Below are 17,423 nucleotides of genomic sequence, written 5' to 3'. Positions count from 1 at the left end.
TAACTCTTAGAACACTGTTCAGACCTGTGTGCTCCTGTAAGGAGAGTTCTTATGTGGTCTGTGGGACCATGTGTTTCCCAAATGAAGTGCAGCTCCTGCTATTTCACATTCTCCAGAGGGCTCTAATATTCTTAAATAGAGATGATCCCCTCACTAGAGCCATGCTCATCAAATGCACTCTTGCCAATGTGTCAAGGGCTGGCAACAGTTTCAAACTGCAGTTAGCAGGAAGAAGAAAAAAGTCCTTTCCCTACTCTGAATAGATATTTAATCTGCTGTCTATTATTTATTCCCCATACAAATATCTTCATTAGAACTCATTAGCTTGTCTGGAATACTCATTGTCTGGCAGCTGCTGTTGCGTCCTCAGTCTTCCCGTTCCACAATACCCCAGCACAGCCTTGCCAGGGAGATGCTCTCAATTTTCAGCAAAGCGCATGTCACTTCCAGCTAACGGCACGCCTTGGCCCTTATTCAACACCTCCATGCAATGAAGTCCGTCTATGCGGTAATCAGGCTGTTACTACTTCCCCCTCATCAAATGCTTTCTGTGGTTTCCACGTCTGTGACTCTGGTTATACATTTCTTCTATCTGGTATTTTTTTTTTTCTGTACAATTATACTCCTCCTTTTAAAGACTCATTGAATGCACCTATTCTTTTTTCAGCACCCCTGATTCCTCTACTATTGCTCTCAACTCTTTACTCAGCAGCTCCCATTTACAGCATGATTATTCAACCACACAGTTTTTGAGGATCTGTAACATGTTTTTTTTTTTCTTTTTCTAGCTCCCCCCATGCTTTGTCACGACAGTAGGCATATCTGTTGAAGAAACAAGCAGGCAGCTTTGGGATTAATCTGTAATTGAAGATGCTCAGAAGCTTTAGAAATCTGAGATTATTTAGTGCTTTAAAATAATTTTATTACTTTATGTGTATAGGTGTTTGTCCAGGACATATGTATGTGGACCGCCTATGTGCAGTGCCCATGGACGTAAGAAGAGAACATCGGTCTGACGGAGTTACAGATGGCTGTGAGCTGCCATGTGACAACAGGTGCCAAACCAGAGTTCTCTGCAAGAAAAGCAAGTGCTCTTCATTGCTGAGCCATGTCTCTATCCTGTCACTACCTTAGTTCTTTCCTTTCTTTGTGTTTTTGTTTGTTTGTTTTTGTTTTTGTTTTTGTTTTTCGAGACAAGGTTTCTCTGTGTAGCCCTGGCTGTCTTCCAACTTGTTCTGTAGACCAGGCTGGCCTCACAGAGATCTGCCTGCCTCTGCCTCCCGAGTGCTGGGATAAAAAACATCCACCACTGCGCCCGGCTTCTTCACTACTTTCTTAACACTCCTGACACTCCTTCCCTCTAGGAGTTCATCACTTGGAAAATCAAGGAGATGTGGTTTGACCTCTAGGTTACAAGTTCATGTGCTACTTTTAAGGACTTCTTCAAATACATATTCCCATAACTCAACCTGTACTATTCAGATGGTTCAGGGTAAACTAAATGTAAATACCATTTTCTGTTTATAATTCTCTGATACTTTTGTAGCTTATAACACAATCTCATGATGGTCTATGGTTCCATTCTGTGTTACCGAGTTATTCACTGTAAAGCAAGAGAGTATCAACAAACTAAGAAACCAGGTTTTGCAATGGTAGTCGTTATATCAGTTTAGAAAAGCTTACATGTGACTTTCCTTATTGACCTGTATTCATAGCAAAAATAAACTCATTGTAAGCCTATGACTCCTGCAAGAGGAGCTGACATTGCAAAACAGTGAAAAAGCATGTCTAACCTGATGACAGAGATTGTTGCCCAAGGCAGTCTGTGCCTTTGCTCACGCTGCCATCTACCTTATGTCACAGGTATTTATAATTCAACATGCAAACAGAAGTTCGGAACAAGGAGACCCAGTGCCATGGTCCCTGCTGCATCACACAAGGGGTTATCAAGGAAGGGGAACACCAGCGAGCACTTCTTATTTTAGGAGATGCGCATTTATACTAGAGTTCAGTAGAAAAGGTTTAACTAGCAAAGGACGTTTGCTACCTTCCAGTCATTCTTCCCTGAATTAACTGTCTTTCTTACACAGACTCGAGTTTGGAAAGTGAGCACACTTAAAGGAACAATGTTAATTAGCGACAGTGTGGCCACTGATGACAGCAACCACAATGGAGGCTTGGGGAGCTCTGGGGGCTGGAAAGATTGGGGTTAGGTGACAGGGGTTCTGCTTCAACTTCTCCCACTTAAGTATACCCCCTCCTTTCACCCGGTCACAAGCTTCCTAGCTGCAGAGGTGGGTAAGGCCACCTCTACTCTTACTGCTGCACCCTCTTGTGAAGTGCCATTATGACAGAACAACAGACAGCATTCTAATCCTAACACAGAGATGCCATAGCTACAGCAGCCTGGGAGCCAGGGGGCCTGTGCGGAACTACTTCAAGGTTAAAACGTTCCACTACGTCTTAGAAAGATGGGAGATAACCTTGATTTTGTTTCGTGAGGTTACTCTTCTATGCAGTGGTGAGGGTACCAGGCACCACCAGTCTCTCTCATTAATTCTGCAGCAAAATAGATAATTTAATGCGCTGTAATCACATTGTGACCAATATTCCTGTACAAGAAGGGGAAAGTGAATGTCCACGACACATCAGGTGGAGGATTTAAGTCTTATTTTTTCCTCATAAAAATATAAAGACAAAAAGTCTTACAGACGGAGACGAGACAGATGAGCACTGGCCTGAGGTAAGAGCAGCCAGGCAAGCCAGAAGCTCTGAGGTAACTTTAAATAGCAGATCTTGTTTTACATTCTCACCCCGAGAATAGAAACTGTTAATCAGTTCCCCATTTCCAAGGGTAATCAAGGAATCCAAATTAGCCTTATGTTCGTTCTCCTCAGCAATCTTGTGTTAGTTCTCTTCCCAATAGCTGGAGAATGCAAGTTCAGTAGAACTCAGCTGTGTACCAAAAAGCATCCAGTGCAGAAAATATCCACCAAGAAATATTTTCATGGTCATGTCTTCTGTTTTCTATTTCAAATGATAGTCATAACTTGAGAATCAAAACCACTTTTTCCCAAACAGGAACCACCACCACTTGCAGCAGGTCCCCAGGCTCACACTAGACGGTCTTTTAAAAGACTGTCTATCTTTACCTTGACCCACCCTACAAAGTCCTCTGATAACCAACTAGTCAGAGGGAGAGGAGCATTTGATGATTATTGGCTCTGCAAATATTTGAAGTAAGTACTTCGGAAATTAACTAAGGACTTTCTTTTTCTATTTGGAATATTTATCACATCTATTTAGTTCAATAAACAAAGGAAAAATGACAATGAAACCGATATAATCTTTCGTGAAGATCATCTACGGAGCTATCTGTGGAGATAATGGTAGAAAGGAAGGAAGGAAGGTAGAAGGGAGGATGAAAGGCAAGAACTGAGGAAGGAAGAAAGGAGGAGAAAAACAAAACAAAACAAAACAAAGCAACAAAAAACGCTAGGTGGAGAAGCCTTTACCTGTGGTCTCTAAAAGGCCAGTATCATAGCGCATAAAACACATACATAAACGTGAAAATCAGCCCTCTGGAATACCAACTTCATTACCAGTTGCAATTTCCAAGGCCCTTTGAAAAATATGGCTCCTCAGTCCCTAGCCTTTTACATTCGTTGTTAATTACATCGACAGTTTGTTTCTGGGCACCCCAGTTACAGTGAGTCTCTGCCAGGCTGTGGAAGGTGTGTGTGTGTGTGTGTGTGTGTGTGTGTGCGTGCGCGCGCGCCGTAAAGCAGGTCATCATTACTGCTGACTCAGCCTGCTGCTGCGCAGGAGGATGGCTGTCAACCTGCGCCTGGCCTCGTTCACTGAGGATGTTCGGCCTCTGGAAGGACGTGGCTGGGTGATGGAGGGCAGTCCGGAGCTGGCGACCTTCTTGAGCTTATCTACGTTTGGGGAAGCCATGGGTTTTGGCAGTCCATGCAGGGTGGGCGTGCTGGTGCCTCGTGGGCAGTTCTGCTTCGCGCTGCTTCGCTCCTGGCGATTAGCGACTGCAGAGGCAGGGTAGGCTACGGCGCCCTTGTTGAGGGAACACGGCAAGCTTCCTCCGCTCTTCCTGAGCTCCAGGAGCTGTTCTCTGGCTTGACTCAAAGCCTCTGTCAGTTCAAAGCGTTCTTCACACTCTCTACGCACAGTTTCCTGGAGAAAAGTGTTCTGAAAAGAAATGAGGAAAAAGCACCTCTGGCTTGAAACAGTTTATGTAAGTGGAGAGTTACTGACAATTTAAATCAGAACTGAGCTGAAGGTCAGGGGCTGTATTCTCTGTCTCTTTAGTACTCTACTACATGAGACGGAGAAATGAAAAATAGTGTGTGAGGTTGGAAATAATGCTAACAGAATGGGTAGCTCACCTCTTGCCATTTGTAAGGTGGAATGACCAGGGTTCTGCAGATGGCGCGGTGGGATTGCAGCAGGAATCCAGGCCTGCTGCTGCCTACAACAGTGTGTTCTGATACCCACCAACAAATCTGAGAAGTCATCACGTGCTTGTTACTTTATAATGAAGGTGTAGGCCAATGTGTGAGGCGAACTGGTAAAATTAGGAGTGTGGAAAGAAAAAGCAGCCAGAGCGTTTAAACGGTGATATCGGCTATCTTTCAGATGCTTCCACTAGAACTTGAATATGGAGATCCTGCATCGTTCTTTAGGATCCTACCGCCCAATACAGAACATGTATTTCTTTTCATTCCAGCAGAAATTTCATCGTTACTGCGGGCTGTGGGGACAGTCTGAAATAGTCAGTGCCTCCTTGCTGAGAAGACTGTCTGAGGCAGTGAGCTCTAAGGGGAATACATTTATTTTGGCTCGTTGGCTCTGGAGGAAACAGCCCATGATCAGGTAGCCCCTGGGTGCCAGGACCTGGAGAGGGTGGCATATCCCAGCAGGAGTGCATGGTGGGAGGGTCAGCCGGGGTCCCACCATGTGCTTTGGTCACACACCTCCGGGAACGGTAGGACCTCCCACCAGAACGGAGGGACCTCCCACCAGACCAGCATCTTAAAGGCTCCCCTACTTCCCAAAAAGAGCCACATAGGGCTGACCTTCATCATATGGGCTGTGGGATCTTCATGTCCAGCCTCTTACTGAGCAAGCTTGCCACCTCATAAGGTTGAGCAGAACTGGTTTTTATGTATCTAATGGAATCTGAACCCAAGAGTGGATGCTATGTGTTTTAATAAGGAGGGGCTTTTTGACAGAATAATCTTGAAAACATAGAATCTCACACATAGGGATATATTGAAACAAATGTGAGCTTTAAATGAGATTGGATTAGATATCATTAAGGCTCCATCCAAGTCTGAGATTCTACATTTTTTTTTTTTTAAGGTGAGGAATGATCCATTTTCACATGTGGGGTTCATTGCAATTCCTTTAAGGGCCGTGGAAAACATAGGCTCTTGGCTCTTCCTAGTGTCCGGATACTGTGAAATGCATTCTTGGGTATGATATGGCCATCTTAATCAGAGCAGCTGCGATTACCTACCCTAGACCCTCACAAGAGCAGGCCTACTGGCATTTCCTCACAGGAGAGAGTACGGAGGCTCATTAGACTCTCCCCCGAGATTCCATCCACTCCCTCTTGCCCCCACTCACCCCACAGCTGTGTGTGTGTGTCTGTGTGTATACTCCATTATGAAGCTTTTGGGAAGATTTCATTATACTGGAGTGGGACTTTTTGGAGATGCAGCTGTTTTGGGGTTACCTGTGCTCCTGTTACATAACCCCACTCCCGTGTGTCTGTAAGTAAGCTCCATAGAATTATTTGGTTCAGCAAGCTGGGTGGGAATGGAGTTGTTCATATGATCTGTCACTGAGGGCCTATCTGAGGCAAACAGATATTTGCTCGTGTCTCCCTGAGAAAAGTAATGCGACATTTGACATGAGTCTGCAAATGGGGGGAGGAGGATGAGAAGAGGGTTCAGTCAATAAAATGGTTGCCATGCAAGTATAAGGACTTGAACTCAGTTCCCGAGCAACCGTGGAAAAAGCCAGGGATGGCAAAGAGTGTCTGGAATCCTGGTGCTGAGAAGGCAAATACAGGAGGACTGCTAGGGGTTCTGGGGACAGCTGGTCAGGCTGAGCTGGTGTCAGCCAGATCCAGTGAGAGACCCTGTCTCAAAAAATAAGGTGTAGGGTGATGGCAGAAGACACCCAACGTTAGCTTCTAAATTCACATGGTCTCCATGCATGCACTTACACACACACACACACACACACACACACACACATACATACACACACACACAGGATGAAAGTCAGTCATTCAAAGTGATGTCATAAAAACAAACACTTTGAAGTTATTATACTATAGGAATTATCAGTCAGGTTAGTTTGTAAAAGCAGCCAAGGCATTTCCACATCTGAGTCTTCATGGAAAATATCCTCCGTAAGATATAGTGACTAATCCGCCATCAGTGTAACTAAATAAGAAATCATCCGGCTGAACTGCATCCTCCTGTATGTGAGTTTCTCATGATTAGGGACAAAATTTTACTCAGTTACAAATTTGGTAATTAAAATATAACACCGGCTGAATATGGGCGCGCACTCCTTTAAGCCCAGCACTAGGGAGGCAGAGACAGGAAGTTCTGAGTTCCAGGCCAGCCTGCTCTACATAGCGGCTTCCAGGACAGGCAGGGCTACATACAGAGACCCTGTCTCAAATACATAAACAAACAAACAAAATAAATGAATAAATAAAGGCTATGGAGCAGTTCCAGATGTTACTAAAAAAACCATTAGAATGTCAGGGTCAAAGGTCCTTACTTATATTTTTAGTGCAAACACACATGATCCCCAGTTCCATATTTTCTAAGCCATTTGTCAGTTATTTGCTTTTGCTTGTTTTTAGTTTTTAGAGGAACCGGAAACTGCTGGCATTTGTGGCTTTGTCATCTGGCTTTCATTAGGTCCACCTGAGTACTGGCTGGCAGCCGGGGTGGGAGGTACCAAGCTTCTGGCGAGCACGATTAAGAAGCCGCTGTGTGAGAGCACTCACATTCACTGCTCCTGACATCGTCGCCACAAAAGAAGCCAGGCCTGGTTACATAACTTGCTGAGGGCAACTCGGCCCTGAAGCAGTGGATGCCTAGCGCTGCCTAGCCCCGTGCCTGGGTGAGGAATCTGCTTCAGCCATGTGGCAGGCATACATAGGCCATTTCATGTCTAGGACACATCAAGGTGACGAAAACCGGTGAGACATTTTCATCTGATTTTCCTAGGAATTCTAAACTCTATTAATTTAACCTTTCTTTTAAAAAGAAAGTCCTACTGCTTCATTTATCTATTCACAGTATTTATCTACATATACAGTACTATACATACCTATCTTTATATACATTCACACATATTATTTATCTATATATACAGTAGGCTGGCAAAATGTGTAGAAGTAATCAAATTTAAATCGTTTTCAATTAATTAGTATAAAATGCCCCTGCTCAAGAAAACTTTGTGGAGGAGCCAGTTTCCCTAAAACATAAAACCAAACAGGGCTAGGGATGGTCAATGAGGCAAACAGTCAGTGGTCTGGATGCTTACTATGAAAAGTAAAGAGATGAGGTCACGACAGCCTCGTCAGAGAAAAACAAACTCCAGCCAATTCACTAAGCTTGAATTTGGGCCTCCAAAGAGAGTAACACTCTACAGAAAACAAACCCAGGACAAGCCCCTGAAAACTGGCTTAGGGCAAGTGGCAAGGGGGCACGGAAAGGCCGGGGGGACAGAGAGCCACCGAAGCAGCAGCCACAGCTGGAGCGCGGTGGCAGCAGACTCCAGGCTTTCTAGCCAGGGAGGGCTGAAGCAGCCACGAGTTCTCAGACTGCAAGCCCCAGTTCCTCCTGGATACAGTCCAGCTGGGAGGAAGATCAGGGAGTTGGGGCAGGAGAGGGCTGCTGGTGGTCTCAGCGTGAGGGCTGCACTCTGCAGTCATCCTTCAAGCTATTAGCTTTCAGCACCAAGAATTAATTCTATTATTTCCCAAACCAGGAGGACCTCCGAAATGAAAACAGAGTCTGAAGTTGGGACTTTCACCTGTGCCAAAACACTATGATTTCTTAGGTGGATACCCTAATACCTTTGTTTTCTCTGCTGACATCACAACTTCCTCTCCTAAATTAATACTACAACACAGCTTTGTTCAACGAATAGTTTAGTTATTATAATTTATTCAGTGATAGTGTGGGATGTGGAAACTGGAATATTGAAAGTTTAGGAAGTTGCTATTTCGGAATGGAGTGTGCCAGCATAAGAGAACATGTGGATGTGACTGCAGTCAGTAGACACAGGAGTGGAAAATTCCATCATATGTGAAAACAATCATGGCCTAAAGTTGTACTGTTTTCTGCAGTTAGGGAAGAAGGGTGGGCTGTGCAGACTCTTTTTGCTTGTTTTGTTTTTAAGACAGAATCTCACTGTTTAGTTCTGGCTGTCCTGAAACTCACTATGTAGACCAGGCTGGCCTCCATCTCACAGAGATCCACCTGCTTCTGCCTCCCAAGTGCTGGATCTAAAAGGCGTGTGCTACTATGCCTGGCTGTGGCAGACTTTTAATACGTACTTTTCCTGAGTAACATGAAAGAATGTGTAGGACAGAACATGCTTAATGAGGCTGAAAATCAGCCGTAAACATGAGAATGATCAGTGATGTACTGCTCTCTCCATGTCTTACATAAGATTATCCTGGGCTGCAGTTTACCATAGCATCGTAAAGTAATATTACCGAACTGCAACTGAACTGGGAGTCAAAATGAAATGGCAGGCATGCGCCAGGTAGAGAAGGGTAAGTGGGGTTCCCAAGCACAGGGGGCAGCAAGAGACATGTCCAGGCATGGAACATGGTCTCCAGAAGACTTGGCCTGTAGACACAGGAGAAACGACCAGCACTGAGGCAGGAGGAAGTGAGCGAGTCAGAGGAGAACTCTGGCAGCATGTTATTGCTGGAGATTTTTCTTGGCTCTGAGAGGGCCAGCTGGATCATGGGAAGATATTTCAAGCAGGGCACTGGCACGACCACATTGGCATGAAAAGCAGCTCTCTCCGCCAGCTTTGTGAAAGGCGGTGTAGGGTGGAGCAAGGGACAAGGTGGCGGACACGGCACAGCAGGGACTGAAAGTTTTCATGGAGGTTCCTATTCTGAGGCCAGGAGTAATGTAGCCGGGGTGAGGGACTGCTTCTGGACCTGAAGCCCACCCATTGGTGCTGAGCAGTGTCTACAGCGGTCTCAAGGCATTCTCAGACTTAAGACAATTGCTTAATTACGCTCCCACTGAGTAGGTAAGTGAAAAAGTGAGAACATAAATTAGCGCAGATTCTGCTTACACTTGCCAATATTAGTGGTGGCCCATTCCCTCCCTTTTGAAATGTAAGGGTGACTGGTTTATATTTGTTTTGAAAACTGAGTATTTCAGCTGCAAACACAGAAAAGAAGAAGAAGCAAGAGGAGGCTTTGCTGAGTAACCTGATTATTGTGAAGGTGTGACTCCTGTTTGTGGTGTTTCGGGATCAGCTGTATTTGGCATAACAGGCCGCAGTGGCGCTCAAGGGGGTTATGCCAAGAAAGAAGCCTTCATTGAAGAATCAGCACAGATGGCCTTGTTCATGTTTTACACTAATGAGGTCCTGACCAGGCACCAGATGATGGATGACACAGTTTCTACCAACTCTAACCAGATAAAGCTCAGAAAGGTGGGTGGCCAGCTGGCTGGGATGGGGAGAAAGGGGTGGTGGCAACTGAGGCAAAAGAAAGCTCTTTGGAGAAGGTGTGGAAACCAGAAATATGAGTAAGACTTAGCAGAAAATGTGCCCAGCTCCCCTTCAGCTAGTCTGTTCAACCCCAAGCTCTACAGGAAAACAATAGAGATGGCTTTTTGGTAAAATAGGGATGAGAAACAAAGTTTTAGGAAAGAAGACGAATGCCAGGCAGACTGTATTAAAACCATGTACTCATGCTTGCAAGCACAATAAAGCCAGCTATTGTAATCTTATCAGAATAAAAGTCACAGAAATGACAAAATCCCTCAGAATGACGGTCTTCAAGATGAGGGAGAAGAGCCTAAAACACACATTATTTAGGATTTCCTCTTCTAAGCCAACAATTCAATTTTAATATCTTGTCAGCTTTAAGTGCAACAATGCAAAACCTCCATATTTCTTCCCAATTTGTCACTGTCCTGAATCTTCCTTCTTCATAAGTAGAGATGCTCTGGCCGCACCCACGTCTGCTCAAGCTTCTTGGCCAAATTCTTGGGTTCTCAGTTTCTCTGTCTCTGCTGTCAGCCAGCCAAGCCTAAGCAAGACCCGTAAAAGCTTTGCTCTTTGAAAGAGAAACTGATGCTGTAATTTTATGATGTCTTCAGGCTGAGAATCACTTGTTTGATAAGTTACTGGCTGGACTGGGTTTCTCATTCTCCTACGTAGAATTACCATAGAGTAACAAGCCGTTCTTTCTTTACATATGCATTTGAACTAAATACAGACTCCCAAACAAAGGAATTCCCTTTTGAAAATAAGGTAATTGTGCTTGCAAATACTATGTATTCATGAAGTTCTATCTTACAGGTTTACATAGATCCAAAGTTTTATCAAATTTTCCTGCATAAATGTTTTTTGAAGCAGATTTGATATTTGGAAATAGCTTTAGCTATCAAAAGGTTTAAGATCATCCATGATCCCAATGTTTTAGAAGGTTACATAAGATTCCTAGTCAGTATTTCTGACTCCCCACAGAGAGCCACTGTGCCAACAGTTTGGAGACAAATTCTCCTTGCCCCTTCCCTGCTGTCTCCTGAGTCTGCAGCACATAGCACTGACTTGTACTTTCTTTGCTTGTTTCTTAAGCAAAAGCAAATGCAGGGTGCCAAGCAAAGCAACCCAACAATAAAAACAGGTGTGTTGACACAAATACAGATTGGCGAGCCTTCAAGCCACAATTTTGACATTTGAATGCTCTGAAAAAGAAAACACTGCAAGTCAACACATTTGGTGACTAAATCTGGCTGGGCTAATTATGTATTCATTTGTTTCTGGTTGTTATCCTTCAATATTAGAGACAGTTCTAAAATATTATGTGGTCTTTGGCTGTTTATGATAACAAACCAAGTTCCCAGAACAATAAGTGTCTGGATAGGGCTACTGGCTAGCCCACTTCTGGGCAGGGAGACTGGGCCGGTAGCTACTTGTCTTAGATACCCCAATGGCTATAGCTATTGTCTTAGATACCCCAATGGCAAGTATACATGGGTCTTTTATTTAGAGGTAGGTCATCTCATGAGAGAGAGCTCTTCTAACTTCTTAGGTACTTACATATAAGCCTTGTTGTCTGAACTGTGGGAGAGGAGTTTGTGACAAGGAATGGGATGTCTCCTATTTGCTATACAGACTTTCACTACAGCTCTTGTTCTGTTTCATGCTCTGATGTATTTGCATATACAGTATCTTTCTCATTCAGTTTTGCTAGAGAGAAAAAACCCAGGCAGGTGGGTAGTGGTACCAGGGGACTGTGGGTCCCTGAGGATCTACTTGCTCCTTTTACTCTCAGTCAGCCCTGTTCGGGGCTCCATTCTTTTCTTCTTCTCTGAGACAGGGTTTTTCTGTGTAGCCTTGGCTGTTATGGACGCGCTTTGTAGGCCAGGCATTTTGTGTCTCTCTTTCCTGAGCCTCCTTATTGTACCATGTAATTAGTTTCATCTTTGGGATCCGCAAACCCACAATGGTTACTAAGTTTCAATACTTTTCCAAGTCCATTATCTCTCAGGAACTGGCTTTCCGTTTTCCAAAATTCTGTCTTTTTCATCGGGTGTTAGTTCTTCTCTTGTTTCCTCTGCCCTGATGGGTTTACCCGCGTTTTATTTCATGGCAGTGTGGTGGAGTAGAGACAAACACACCCACTCCGTTCCCCATCTTTAAGGAGGAGCACTGTTTTCTATTTTTGAATATTTTTAACTACCATTAGATGGGCTACAAAAACTGCAGTATCTGAAACTTCTGCCTCCCCCCACCCCGCCACCCCTTACTCACTTTTTATGGTCTTAAAACAACAAAAAGATTGAGCTGTTTTCTTTCTATAGAACATAAGATGAGGCCCCTTACATTGAGTCACACTGTCTTAATAGAACTCACGTGGAACTCACATGAGGAAGGGGGACCACTGGTGCCAAAAACACGACCTGTTTAATTTGGCTTTAGTGTGCTACTTGCTAACATTAACTTCCTGTTCTCTCTTCTGTTGGTGATGTTCCAGTTTTGGTTTTTTTTTTTTTTTTATTGTGTTGTGTGTGTGTCTTCCCCACCCCCACCTCCACAAGAGCTGTTTGGAGTCTTACTCAACTTTACATTTTCAGTAGTTTTGTTTTCTGTTCCCTGTCTTGTGAGTTACTACACCTCCTCACTGTTCTGCCTTATGTTGCTGTTCTCACTTCCCAAGTCATTACACTAAGGAAGGCCCCTTTTGCCTGTCAGTGGCTTCAGCTTCCTACTAACCCTTTCCTGCAGTTAAAAACAAATCCCATTCTCTCTTTGGCCTCTTGAAAGAGAACAGGACTTTCTTCACCTTAATTAGCTTCCTTAGGAGAACACTAATTTATTTTTATTCTAATGGGATTTTTTTTTTATCCAAGTAATTACAGCTCTAAAGTCTCCAGAATCTGAGGAACTTAAAGTGTCTAAGAACACTGGTTAAAAACATACAGAACTTTTCATTTTATAAGACTTTATTTACAGCTCACATTCTTTCTGCTCAAAAATCCTATCACTTTCATGGGCTCATTTCCTATTTTATAAGTATATTCTGTACTTTGGCATGTTTAGACAAAGAAATAGCCTTCAGGTCTCATTGTTTAATCTGAGGTGATATTTTGGTAGGTTCTGATGAAAACCCTAGTCTACTTGTCCCTCTCATGAAAGAAAACTGCCCTCCAGCATTCTTTCATTGTTTGCTTTATTTTATGAACAATACTTTTCCCCTTTCTAGCAATGACCCGTGACTAGTTAGTTTGTATACTAACCTAATATCTTTCTATCTTTCAGAAGTCCATATTTTGTTTTGTTTTTACTGTATGTCTGTGCCCTTCATGTGTGTCCTTGGAGATAAAAAGAAGGTATCAGGGCGCCTGGAATGGAGTTACAGACAGTGTGAGCTCCCGTCTGGGAGCTGGGAATTGACCCAGGTCGCCTGGAAGAAGAACTGCTGCTTTTCACTGTGAGACGTCTCTCTACTCCAGAAGTCCACATTAAAACAAACAAACCTTAAAACCTTTCATGGCTACGGGCATGACGAGATGAGCTCTCCTTAGCTCTAAAGAAGTCACTTTTAGTTTTGCTAACATCACCTCCAGAAGGTGTGTCCAGAAGATGTAGTATACACTCATGTCTGAATACTTGGTTCTACTTGGTGAGACTGTTTGAGAAGGACTGGGGATATTCCTTGTTGCAGAAGGTGTGTCTCTGGGGGCACACTGGGGGCTCTGAGGTTTCAAAAGACTGGCCTCATTCCCAATGTCTCTTTCTGCCTCCTGTGTGTGGATCAAGAGCTGAGCCCTCAGCTGCTGTACCAGCCAGCCATGGCCATGTCCTTGCTCCACCATCACTGACTCTAGCCCCCTGGAAGCATAAGCCCAAATAAACTTATTCTTTCATTGCTTTGACCATGTTGCTGAATCACAGCAATAGATAACAAATCACAGAAAAAGTAACGCATGCAGAAGCTTCTGATGGCTCAAGGCCTCTCTCCTGCTAGTCACAGCTTGGGCACCTCCTTACCGTGCATGTGGGCTGGACTTACTGCCTCATTCGTAATGAACAGAATTTAAAAAAAATAGCCGGGAGGTGTCACTGCTGGGCTACCTAAGGACTGTGGCTTCTGTCTCGGTACCTTTACTGTGCTTGTCCAGAGGAAGCTAGCACACAGGGTTAGTTCTTTTATGGAGAGGCCCGTGTGGCATGGAATGAGGGATGTCTCTGGCAAACAGCCACACTCCATTAACAGCCCACGAGGAAAAAGCTGTTACTCTAACTTTGCTTATACTAGCGAAGTAGAATCCCAGCCTCTGTCAGCCACGCCTCTAGCTCAGACTGTTACCCCTTTAACACCTCACACCAAGTTCTTAAGAGACGCTGAACCATAGACACCCAGCTAAACTACAACAGCTTCCTCATTTACAGAAATGAGATGTCGGGGGCTGGAGAGAGGTCTCAGTGTTTAGGGGTGCTCTCTGCACAACATGACAATTGAGTTTGCACCCTTGCACCAATGCAGCAAGCTAGGTGTCTCCCACATACCCGTTGACTCCAGCTCTGTGGATGGAGAATGCTGGGCCTTGCTGGCCTAGCTGAGAAAGCGAGAGCCTCAGGATCAAAAAGAGATTCTGTCTCAAATGGGCTGAGTGTCAGAGAAGGACACCTGGAACCCTCTTCTGACCTCCTCTGGTGAGCACAGTTGTGTGTACTGGCAACTATATACGTATACCCACACAGACAAGTATGCACACATAAATAGAAGTAAATAAATCTTTCAAAAGAGAAACGAGACAGTGAATTCTTATTGTTTAAATCACCGGCTTTGGGGGTAGTTTGTCAAGTAGTGGTAAGTTATAGGCTCTTAAGGGAGGCTGTCTCTACCCTTCAGTCTAGGCTTTCGTGTGGCACATATCTATTTAGAGCATTGTTCGTCTGGGTGTTAGTTCGACCATTCACTCACAGCCTTCTTTAACATTTCCCAGAAAGTTGCCACCATTTTGTTTATAGTTACACCACTGCTTATCTAGCACAGTGCCTAGCACCTACACAGATGATAATTCACATTAAAAAATGACCTTGTTCTTTTTGTATTTGTCCCCTGCATGAGTCACTTCTCATTTTGTGCATTGCCATTTGTTTTGGAGTTCAGACTAGCTCATCCAGTGGCTTGGCCCTCCTCTCCTTCAGCCCGATTTTCTCCATGGGGTTGGCAATTTACCCGAACCCAGTAAAAGCAGATGAGCAGCACCTCCTTCCTCAGTTTCTCCAGTGTGCTCCTAGGCCTCTCCTGCCTGGACTGAGCTGCTGTCCTCCTGCATGAGGCAACTGCCTGACCCTCTGGTGGTGCCTTCCTCTTCCAGACCAGGCTGGATTGAATTTACTGTTTGGGTGTTTTGTGTTTATCTGCTTTGTTTTTGTTCATTTTTAGAGTAAAAGTAAGTGGTTGAGACCAGAAGATATTGTGGGCTGAGCCCGAGATCCCCCAGAAATTTAGAATCAGAAATTCTTCCTGGAAGAGGAGACGTGGTCCCACAGAGCTTCACATTTGCATCTTGACTCTCTCACTGTGTGAGCCTGTGAAACTGCCCATGCTTGTTTGTCAGTGCCCCACCTTACGGTGGCATAAGCTTTCAGTTTTGGATGGATATTTAAGTATGGCAAGAAAATAGCGTTTATTGTTAATAACCAATGTTATTGCTAGCACTTTCCCTTTGCTTCTTTATTAAGAAGCCAATAAGGCCGAAAGAAATCTTCTCCCTAGCATTCAAAATGGTCCATTTCCTTTATATGCTATATTGTCATAAATGGGATCAAGTATAATCAATTGTTATACCATTTATAAACTGTAAGCAGTTCATAAATAAGCCAGAGATAAACATTTCTCAGTAAAAAGGAGCCTGCCTCAGGCTAAAAAACATTGACATAATCATGCATCCCGAAGACAGAAGACAAATGCATAAGTTACCTTACAAGTTCAGGCTGACAGAGCTATAAAACATGAAAGTCAAATTATCTTTATATTGCTGTATTTTTTTTTTAAACTTAAGCAGAATGTGCTCTGAAAATTTCTTTGGCAAAGCTCTAATGTTAAAGCAAGTAAGATCTAATTTGTAGGAGTCCTAGTCTTGCAGCTGTTAAATGATCATTTGCAACACAGAACTGTTTCCTAGAAAGGACTCAGCCCTAAACGAGACATCAGTGTCATAGCACAGCCCCCACAGCTCACAGAACACGGTGGAAGAGGGAACAGAAAGAGTCTAAGAAATAGTTTGGGCTTTTTCCCGGACATGGCAAGACTCTTGTACTTTGAACCCTGTGGGGGCTGAAGCTGCTCAGAGAAGAGCTACACAGATCAAGCCTGTCAGCATCCCGCAGGGAGCAGGGAGCAGGGAGATTCACGTGAGCTTTCCACCCCTAGCTGAGAAGCACTGTTGATGGCTGCTACAGGATAGAAAGCCAGTTTTTCTTCAGGAGTATGGCTCCCTGGTAGATGAACCAGGCCCCAGAAGATGGCTGTGCACCCATGGACACAAGGGTAGCACTAATTGGACTGTTATTAAAATAAAAACAAACCAAACAACCAAACAAAAACAGATATCAAGTTGGGAAGAGAACAAGGGGGAAATGCACAAGTTGAAAGAAAGGAAGGGGTGTGTATGAATATGACCAACAGAAATACATTGTATGCATGCATCAGAGTCTCAGAGAACACAGAATACTTCAAAAGAAGAGAACTGTCCCACGGAAGCCCAGGGGTGCCATGGAGCCAGGCTATGACTCTCTCCTGACCTCAAACTGCCTGTCAACTTCGTGCCTGTTTGCTTTTTAAATGGCCCGGTTCTTCACCGAGGGGTTGTCTGCATCCTACCTCTTCCTGGGACTGACTAAACTGCTGCAGCAGCTCTGTTTGGGCCAGCATTACTCTTTCCAGTTCCTCTGACTTCTGTTTCACTTCCTTCTTCAAGTCTTCTGAAACGGAATCCTTGTGGCCAGTTTCCTTCTTCAAGCGACATTCAAATTCTGCAACCAAATTTTTCAGGTCTTCGATTTCTTTTGACTTTGATTCGGCCTCTTCAGTGTATCGTGCATGGGACTCACGGAGTTTTTCTTGGAGCGAGGCCACTTCCAGCCTCAGGTCTCTTGTAGCATCTGCGAGTAAGTCATCTATCTGTAAGATAGATCTCATGTTAGTTTATAGGCAACTGTTTCTAGGGAACCACAGAGCTCTTGCTGCTGTTAGGACATTTCTTCCATAAACCAGGGTGCTTTTCTACCAGATGAAAGCAAATCCTATGACATATATAGGCCTTCTGATATTTTTTAAGTCAATACAGACTTTATTTTTTCCTAAAATGGTATCCTATGAACTACTTGGGGACCTTTGGAAATACTGAAATCTCTGTGACAGTATCGAGCTGCCAAAGATAACTCAAATTTCCACAACCAGATGGGAGAGGGGTTGGCTGAACTCTGGGATCTCCAAGTACCTGCCTGATATTTGGAGACCCAGAAGGGGAATACCACAGCTGCATTGCATTCACATCAAAACAGCAAGTTTGCCTGCGTGGTGTCTTTCTTTCTTTCTTTCTTTCTTTCTTTCTTTCTTTCTTTCTTTCTTTCTTTCTTTCTTTCTTTCT

General features: G+C 44.0%; 1 protein-coding gene across 1 annotated transcript in view; it reads right to left on the bottom strand.

Moving 5' to 3' along the window:
• Positions 1–3,795: 3,795 nt before the first annotated feature.
• Lekr1 (leucine, glutamate and lysine rich 1) overlaps positions 3,796–17,423 on the bottom strand; it is a 175,612-nt gene continuing 161,984 nt past the window's right edge. The window contains exons 12-13 of the mRNA XM_055596834.1: positions 16,655–16,954; positions 3,796–4,206 (exon numbers count right to left, since the gene is read on the bottom strand). Coding sequence (XP_055452809.1) covers positions 3,796–4,206; positions 16,655–16,954 — 711 coding nt within the window. The remainder of the gene's footprint in view (positions 4,207–16,654; positions 16,955–17,423) is intronic.

The sequence above is a fragment of the Psammomys obesus genome, unplaced genomic scaffold, assembly GCF_907164565.1.
Source record: "Psammomys obesus unplaced genomic scaffold, mPsaObe1.curated_primary_1811, whole genome shotgun sequence".
NCBI classification, from domain to species: domain Eukaryota; kingdom Metazoa; phylum Chordata; class Mammalia; order Rodentia; family Muridae; genus Psammomys; species Psammomys obesus.
This window is presented reverse-complemented; position numbering and strand designations above follow the sequence as displayed.